Source organism: Drosophila sulfurigaster, chromosome 3 (genome assembly GCF_023558435.1).
Source record: "Drosophila sulfurigaster albostrigata strain 15112-1811.04 chromosome 3, ASM2355843v2, whole genome shotgun sequence".
NCBI classification, from domain to species: Eukaryota; Metazoa; Arthropoda; class Insecta; order Diptera; family Drosophilidae; genus Drosophila; species Drosophila sulfurigaster.
Window position 1 is genome coordinate 16058340 of NC_084883.1, and position 9818 is coordinate 16068157.

The 9818-nt window shown below is 38.5% G+C and overlaps 2 protein-coding genes across 2 annotated transcripts; one reads left to right on the forward strand and one right to left on the reverse strand.

The window, feature by feature from the left end:
* The first annotated feature begins 1887 nt into the window (after positions 1–1887).
* Positions 1888–2898, forward strand: LOC133845780 (uncharacterized). The gene has a single exon (XM_062280342.1). It carries the CDS (start codon positions 1888–1890, stop codon positions 2896–2898), a length of 1011 nt encoding a protein of 336 aa, XP_062136326.1.
* Positions 2899–7957: 5059 nt separating this feature from the next.
* Positions 7958–8840, reverse strand: LOC133842115 (uncharacterized). The gene is made up of 4 exons (XM_062275044.1): positions 8679–8840; positions 8540–8613; positions 8335–8482; positions 7958–8269 (listed from the first exon to the last, which is right to left on the reverse strand). Exons 1-4 carry the CDS (start codon positions 8791–8793, stop codon positions 8130–8132), a joined length of 477 nt encoding a protein of 158 aa, XP_062131028.1. The 5' UTR covers positions 8794–8840; the 3' UTR covers positions 7958–8129.
* Between the last annotated feature and the right edge of the window lie 978 nt (positions 8841–9818).

Below are 9818 nucleotides of genomic sequence, written 5' to 3' on the forward strand. Positions count from 1 at the left end.
AAAAACCAGTTTTTTTTTTATGTTGCTTCGCTCAATCTCCTTTTCATATTCGCAGCTGGCAACACTGCTGCGAGTCTTCTTACTGGGTACACTATTGCCGGCATTTGGTTTAACATTTGTTTACGTTGCACAGCGCAGGCGTCGACTCCAGCCAGCTGTTAACCCAACTCACAACTCTGTTAACGGCAGCCGGACTGCTGATGCATCTGTAATCCGATGTATGTAGATTCAGTCGACTGACAACTGCAGATAATTTGCTGTTTGGCCAATCACATTTTGTGTAACCACCAGCTAACCTTGAATTGCCATCACAGCCATCGTTTTTTTTTTCTTTTCAGTTACAATTCGAAATCTTGCCTCTCTTCTTTGCACACTTTAAGCTTACACCGAGCATACTCTCGGTTTCAGTTTCGCTAACCAAAAGCACATAAATCTCACAAACAGCACATAAATCCTTTGCCGAAAAACCATGCACTGTCAGTTGTCTACAGCAAGACGCAGCAGTTGGGAAATGGAAAATTAGAAAACAAAAAGCCGCACAGCTCCAACTGTAATTGTACGAGCTGAAGAAGACGAGTGGCTAAGACAACATATTTTTAAACAGTAATCAAAAGGCATACGGATAGCTGAAGCTTAATTAAACTACTTTTTAAATAAAATAATCCTCATGAAATTTTAGTAGTTCATATAAGAAATATTGTAGGCCAATTAAGCTCCATTTCTTCATCAGAAAAAGTGAAGATTAATATTAAGAAACTATTTATAAATTATGCAAATGAAATAATCAGAAAAGTGAATGAAATAATCCAAATTAAGAAAATATTTAAGAAATACTTTTCTTTTTTTTTTGTTTGCAGTATATTAATTTGGTACATTTTAAGAATAACCCCAATTTTTTTTTAATTTAAAATCTGTATCGAGTATCTCACAAAATACTCCACTGTAACTTTCTTACTTGTTTTTTTTTTAATGTAATTTATAGTTAAACTCTGGACACAAAAAGTAATTCAATGCAATCAATGCCTGACACATTGATTTGAATTAGAACCAACTCAATTATTTTTGTAGATGTGATTAAAAGAAATGTGACTCATTGAACTAGTATTGATAGTTGATAATTATTGTTCAAATCGAAGTTCATGATCATTGTTAATCTTCTGAGTATATAAGTTTAATTTTAAAGCTCGACTTTGAGATACTCTTTACTACACGTTCACAACGCAAACAAAAAAGTGCGGTATTATCATTTCAAAATACAAAATTTATTTACCGCATATAGATTTTACAAGACCTGACAAATAAGAAATTGCTCAATATCTAATTAAATTTGACATCTCCAAAAAAACGGAGTGACAGACAGACGATCATGTCTATATAGCCTCAGCTGTTGACTTTGGAGACTGAAATTTCGCTTTCTGTATGTTAAATACATTTCCCGTTGACACAAAATTATTCGCAATACCCTTCTACAATAAAACGTAAATACACGTAGTACATAAATTTTATATATATTTGTTTTTGTTTTTATTTTAACAATTAATGTCTACACGCAAGTGTTTTTTTCAATGCAAGAACCTAAATCTAAAAATAATCAAACGGCATTTTGACCCACCCGACATTCCGAAAATCTAGCTGATAACGCTTTAAAAAAATTAGATTAACACGAGGCATTCTGAGCAAAGACAACAGTTTAAACTGCGATGGCATCCAATGTAGTTCTGCTGCTGCTTCTCTTCGATCGATTCAAACGGCAATGAAGTGCTCGGAATGACCAAAGATCAAATTGTATGTCCCTAAAATACACCAGCTGACAGTCCTTCTAACCTGGCGGCCATTATACGTTTCATTGTCAAAGATAATGTGGAGCGTTATGAGTTAGTGCTGAAGATGGCAAGCAATGTACGCACTTCGAAGATTCATGATGCGATAGTTGAAGCAATATTGATGGACTTGGAGACGTTTGTTACCGATCCCATCAAGATTCTGGATTTCTATAATGAAATCAGGTATATGGACGATATTAAGCCAAAGAAGTTCTATCAGGTCTTCGTGAATCGCAGCGCAAAGATTCTCGCAGAGTCAATTCAAGCTAACAATTCCTGCACCAATTCGCCGATGGCTACTGAATTGCTGCCTCGCTTGCAGCAAGTTCCAATTAAATATCTGGAAATCATTCTGAAGGCTCTGTTTGACATTGTACTTTCCTCCGAATCCCAACTCAAAGTCGCTGACTGCCTTAACAATCTCAACACTAATTTGGAGCAACGAACAATAGCCAACTGGCTTTTGCTGAATCGCGCTGAGGTGAAGACCAATTCGAGTGAGCACGCTGGATTGCTGGTTAATCTTCAGAAGTTTTCGACTCATAAAAATTTCAGAAATATAAAGGTCTATTATCGTCGGAAAGTGTACAGATTGTTCCCGCACTACATTGATTGGCTGTCTACCACCAGTGATGTGTGCATACGGAAGGTATATAATAAAAGAGATCACCTTATTCACTGTTATAATTGGGATAAACCAACTATGTGCACTAGTGAATACCCATACCAAGACCGCAAAATACACTACGAAGTGGACGAAAAGAGAAGTAAGATCGCTATAGAAAATGACTTGTTTGATGGATATATTGCTATGAACGTCACCAAAGAAAAAGGAAAAAGAAGACCAATTGTATCCAAGAACTTGTTCAGAAGCAACGAAATCTGGTGGCGTGTGGTGCCAGTGCCGAACGGTTTGGCATTATACGATGATGAGACATCCGAATCGGTGCTCTGCGGCGGCGATGAAGCACAATGGGTTGACTACGTACATTTTGCATACACGCGGCGTGCAGAGGATTTTGATGCTCATCGCGAAGAATGCACCTGGTACTTTGAAGATTGCAACTATAAATAATTGATTATAAATAAAGTGTTTCTGCCATAAATTAAATCATACTAATGGACCATTTAAATTCAATGGTTTATTTTGGGGGGGATCATTTGCTTACACGACTACTGCGGTTTATTGACAGTGATGATGTGATCTTTCACATATACCCAAAATATCTAGAAGACGTCGAATTGAAGGAACTTTTACACTCTTGCGCAGAATGCAATTAAATATTTTAGCGATTTAATCCCCTCTTTCTTATTTTGCTTTTATTGAAGGATGGTTGCGGCTATCTCATAGTCGAGCAAACTCAAATTAATTTCACTTATTTTTATATGTAATTTACAATTAATTTCAAGGCACAAATACGTGAAGCATTGATATTGTGACAAATTACTTCAACGATATAAAAAAAATTGATTTCACTTTTTTTTATATAAAAATTCCAATTAAATTCAACTTTATCGAACTTCATCGATATACCAAAATTAGACCTTTGGTATATTTCCTATATTTTTGTGGTCTATTATTTGTGATATGATATAATATTTCAAAATCATTTCCCTACTGTGTTACTTTTGTTCAAAATGGGTAGCGGGTATCACACAGTCGAGTGTGCCTATTTGTTTAGAAAATAAATCCAATTACTGTGAGGTTTAATCAGTTTTAAAACTGTTTATGTAAATAAGCATGAATTCAAGTACATAGGCGAAATTTATTTGATGACATGATTAAGCAGAGCTCGGGGCTTTGTGAAACGGAAATGAATTCGTGATAAATCAAAGGCAACCCGTTCTAATGAGCAACAAATTGAGGAAATCGAAATAGAAAACGTGCAGCATTTGAATGTGTGTGCGTGTGTAAGTGTGTGTGTGTGGTTGCATGAATATTGAAAAGGCAATGCAGAGCAATGGCTGATTAATTTGTGGGCAAGTCGAGTGATTGGCCATAAAAAGGAAATCATTAGGCATTAAGACATGTGCATAATTTATGCGCAAATTAATAATGGCACGTAGCCAATCATTTGAATGCCATTTAATTAATTTTGCCACGAGCCGCCCTCACACACATAGAGAAAGAAACACAGACAGATAGACACCTACTGTGATGGCAAGTTCTCGAACAAGTTCAATTACATATGGCTGGGAATCAAACTGAAACTATTTAGAATGCTCGGCCAAGTTAATGACAAGACATAAGCCATCGAATGGGTAACCATGACGAAAATACTCGAGCTCAGCTTGCAAGAGAGATACAGATACATCAATGAAATCAAATAAATATCTTCGTTTGAGCCAGGTGAGATGGCTGCCTCAGCAGCAGCATCAGCAGCAGCCGCCAAGTTGCACGCATATAAATAACCAATGATGCGGCATTTATCTGGCTCTGAAGCTGAAGCTGACTTCGAAGCAGCATCCCCACAATCAGTCTCAGCTTACTGGCAGCAGCAGCAGCTAAACGGGCCATTGAAACTGAAGACGTCCATTGTTGGCCTCGACCGGTTGCTGTGTCTCTGCTCTGCTCTGCTCTGCTCTGCTCGGTTTCCTTGGGGCTAAAAGGGATAAACGTTTAGCATGGCCTGCACGATTTTTATGTAAGGCACGTGTTGTTGTTGCTCCAACTGATGCCTGGCCATAGAGAATGGGAATTCGCACAATTCGCTTTCGCCCACAAATTTCTGCTGTCCATGTCCGTGTGACTGTTTCGCGTCATTTGCTCTGGATCCCAGTGGTAATTTTGTGGGCCGAACCGTACCGCCTTCGACTGTAACGCAACACCCAAAAAGCAAAAAAAAACAAACGGACTTGGCAAATGCTCAATGGACAGTCGAATTTCGTTTCGTTTTATTTGACGAAAACGTTTCTCTGTCTGCTGCTGTTGCCTTTGAGACTTTGTGACTTGCACTGTTCAGTGTCTAAAGTTGTCAAAACAAAACGACAGCACCAGCCAACACACAATATACAGCGAGAAAAATGATGGGATGAGTAGACAACTCGACAAGCTAACCAGCAGCTATCACCTGGCAGCCGACCAACTCAGTTGTAGCAGCAACGGTCCAACCCACTTGAGCACAGCACACAATGGATTATTGTTGTTGTTGTTGGTGTTGTGTGTAGTAACCTTGTCAAAACAGAATATCGCTTACCAAGTCGTTTGGCAATTTTTCTCAATTTTCACATGGCGCATCGAAAGGCTGCGAAATTGCATCTCCAAGTGCTGCAACTTGATGTTTCGGGCATCCAATTCTGAAGTGCACGTCCAGGCACAGGCGACACAAAGGGGAGCAAGCAAAAAGAGAGCGCACAAAAATCTAGCTTGATTTCCGCTGCCAACCGGAGGCAAGAAGCAACAACAAATAAGCGGCAGAAATAGTGCTGCTCTGGTGTGGTCTGCGCTGGTGTTGCACGATTGCTCTTTGGTGATGATGATTTGGGAGCTTGGGGCGGGGAAGCAAGTTCTCTAGCTTCTGCTTATGCTTCAGCTTCAACTTGGACGTGCACAGAAACAAAGCACAAATTGTTGTATGTAATTGTGCGTTACTCATACACATCAACACGCGCCACACACACACAGCAACACACACTAACAGACACAGAGCTCACCTGCTGCTGCGTGCGGCGAATTCCATTGCATACTTGCCGGCGCTCGTTGGCTGTGCAAATAAAAAGTGATATACGCGCGACACTGAATGAATATTAATCGCCTTTTTTGCCTTGGCATCTGGCCATGGCCAAAAAACCCAGCAGCAGCCACCTTAATGCCATCAGCTTGGCGCCAGCTTTGGCCCAGCTGGTTGGCTGATTTGCCCAGCTTAAATGATTTCCGCCGCAGCTTCTCTCCTATCATTGCGTTCTGTATGTATGTGTGTGTGTGTGTGCTTAGGTGGGCGTAGAAATAAGTATGTGTGATTTGTTGAATTTGACAAAATTTATTAGTTTCAGCTCTGCCTATTGTTTATCGACGACGACGACGACGAGCTTTCTTTTCTTTTTCCAGTTTGTTCTTTCGCTCGTTTTCGCCGTCATTTCAAATAATACTCAACGTTTTATTGAATTTCATTTCATTTGTATGCCATTTTGTGTAAATTGCTTTTAGTGCCCTCTATCCCTCTACCCTTATTTTTAAAGGCTCTTAAACTCTCAACACTTTTTTATGTACCTTCCGCCCGACCGTTGTTAATTCCTGGCACAAAAGAAAAGGTGATGGTCATAAAATGCGTCGAGTGTCGCAGTTGTCGCGACCCTTTCGAAACACAGCAGCAGCAGAAACAGCAGAAAAAAAAACATATATAAAGCAACACTCATTGAAAACAAAACATGTATTACTTATTACGGCTTGTCAAAAGGGTTAACAACACGCCTTTGCCTCCTCCTCCGCCTCCAGTTTTTTCGGTGGCAAGTAGTTCGCACCTTTGTGGGGCTTCAACACAAATTTTCGGCAATTCAATTTGGTTTTTTATTTCGTTCCACGCTTTGGCATTTTTTTAATGAATTTCTGTATTGAATTTCAGTTGTCGCCTTCGGTTGCGGCCAATGTCCTCACGGCAGTTGACTGAAAGTGGACACAAACTTTCGAGTTTGGCAGACAGGTTTGCATCAAATTTATAGTTAATTTTCAATTCAGCTGAACAAGCTTACACGTTTCAATGAATGGATTTTGTTTTCACATCTAGCATACCTAAACACACAAACGCACTCAGGTAACAGCGATGTGTCAAAGGCAAACTTTGCAGACAACAAAAGCTCAGCGTCGACAACCCGACAACAGTGGCAGCCATCTAGAAAAGGGGCACAAAATGTGTTCTTCAATCCCTTTTCAATAATTTCCAGCATGCGCCTCTGTTAGAGCTGGATCTAAAAACGCAAATAAAAATTCAAAACGAAACTAATCTGCAAGTGAACCCGATGAGCTCAACACACATACAGAAAGAAAGAGAGAGAGGGAGAGAGACAGATACGAATACGAGTATACAAAAGCAATTTGTTTGTGGTGCTCACTATTGTTGCATTATTATTGTTTTCTGGCTGCGTCTGGCTGGTGGAGAGCATAAAAAAAAGCAACAACAAAAAGCAACTGTGGAGCTGATGGAGACAGTTGCAGAAGCAACACACAGCACATGTTGCCGCCTTGTCGGGCCGCATTTGCCACTTTATACTAACTCGTTTTTCCCGCTTTTTTCCACTTTTCAATGCGTGCATGCAAGTGTGTGTGTGTTGGTGTGTGTGTGGCCTGTCCTTGCGGTGTATTTAACCTGTCTGCTCGTTGGATTACGAGCCACCCACCCACAGACATAGCGGCGGATAGACGGGAGACATTCAAACAAACAACACACACAGTATGTATCTATTCATATGCCACTTTGGTGCACAAGCTTGTGTGAATGTGTGTGTGTGTGTGTGTTTGTTTGTTGGGTAATGCAATACGCATGCATCGAGCGGCAAATACCCCGCAAACGCGTGCCTGCCACAGCCAGAGAGCAACCGCTGACACCAACACCAGCCTGACGCATATGGCTGCAGTTCTTTAGCAGACATTTTAACGCTTATTTTAGTTTGGGCTACGCTTTTGGTTACACACTCTAACACACACTCTCACTCAGACATTCACGCACTCACACAGACAACCGCAATGTTCACACTAATTTGCACAAGCGGCGTCAACGCGTCGACGCGACGTCTCTTTGCGTGTTCTTTTCCAGCTCAATTGCATTTCACACTTTGCTGCTGGCATTGAAGCTCTTCCCCCTTTTGCAACGAAGCTTGACTGTCAAGCGTCAATGCAAGTAGCGTAGAGTGCTTCCCCTCCTCTTTCCGGCACCTTTACACAACTTTCGGTTTTGATTACTGCATTACTTGTCAATGCTTTAATGCGTTTTAAATTAACTGCGATGCAAAATAAAGTAGTACATTATTGTATATGTTTTAATATTTGTATTATGATTATCATTCTTGGAATATTTTGAATCCTCAGAACATACATTCGTAAACTGAACAGATTTAAAAATAAAAAGTTAATAAAATATATTGAAATATGAAAAACAGATTGTTAGTGTGCACCTCATGCATTAACTTAAATTTTTTCGTCAATGACTGAATTTACGGGTAATTCTCTGACGAAAAACACTCTATTTTCATTATTATCATTATTAGTTTCGCACTGGACATTTTTGTTTTATAAAGCTTCTTCTTGTCATACTTTAAATCGTTTAAAAAACACTTAGAATCGCAATTATATCAGATATTGAGATATTTTAATTATAGAAGAGTACTTTCTTGTTTTTTTGTTAGATGGTTTTCGATTCTCACAAAAGCTTGTACCTCTTTCCCGGGACATGCAACGCGTTGCATATCCTGAAAGTCTGTTAAGACAGCGTATATAAAATACAACCAGCAACCTAAGCAATAAATTTCATATAAGTTAAAAGAATTTCACAAATTAATCTAATATTGCTTAGCTTACCTGCTATCAAATAGAGCCACGAAATTGCAACCATGGAGCCTTTCGTATCACTCCGCAGATGAAACCAATAGAACAAGCTTTTGTAGATCATTGTATAAGTAAAGAGAGCTGCCACCATCAACCAGGGCAAGAATAACCACCGATTAGACTAAAAGTAAATTATGCAAACTAACAAAGTTTAGTTGAAACTTTAAGTTTTGCTTACGTTTTTGGAACCGATGAAAAGTATGATACTCGAAAATATCTGCAGAAGACAGATATGATTGATGATTAGTTGATCTGTAATACATATATAATAACGATTAGGTAATTCACAAGATTTTCGATACAATCTCAACAGTCACCCTCTTTGTGCGAACTGGAAAGACCTTCGACGAAGATAATGACAGCTATTGATAGTATTATCGATATCACCGCAATACCGTTTCGCGCATTTTTACTTATCCATTCGTAAGACATTCTTCCGTTAAAGTCCCAACCGAATGCGAGCAACTCACTTTGAGAACTGATTAATATTTCCAGTTCAGACCCCAGCTGAGGCAACTGAATCATTTTGAGCATTGATAAGCTCTGAATTTTGTCATACCTTCGAGCATTTACTGTCTTCTAAATAGCGATATCAGTACCTCGAAGGTACATATTAGAATGTGTCATACGTTCACAGTTTTCCTGTTTTTATTGTATTTATATTACATTTTATATGAACGTATTATCACATCGTATCGTACAAAGGCTTATAAGTAAACGATATAAACTATATCTCAAAAATTTTATGAATGAGTTTTAAGCTTTCGTTTTTATTTGTTATCGCATGTTTTACCTAAATTCATATTACAAAATTTAATTTTTTGTCGTATTATTGTTTGTAAATAATTTATTTGCATTTTAAAGCCATGGAATTGTTTCAACATTCTCCTTCTTCATAGTGACATGAAAGAACTCCCAAGAAGACTGAAAAAGACAATGATAAACATTGATACGATCCAAGGCAGCACGAAAAAACATTGTTGCTTTCCCCTATTTCCCTGATTTGGGTTAAATGTTTACTTGGTCTGAGAGATAGCAAATGATATCAGAAGACACCCAACGAAGGCAGTTCAGTCATATTATATTGCATATAAGACGAAGCATGTATGAGCCTAGTGTTTAATAGCGAAATATTTGCAGTTTATTCATACATTATTTTTTAATAATATAAGTTATAAGCCTGCGACGATCAAAGGATTGAATCATTTAATTTTCATTAATTTATATTATATACTAGTAAATATTATGTACTTGTATAAAAAAAATTATACATTGTCATTATATTATACATAAAAGTTCCATTAGGTTGCCAGGTAAAGTACTTCAGAGGGTGCAAATGTAATCGTAATGTGATTGAAGTGAAACAGCAAGAAGGAATATGTGAAAAGTTTTCTCAAAATGTCGATAGACGTGTACTTAGCACACACATACGTATACACACATACACCCACGCATAC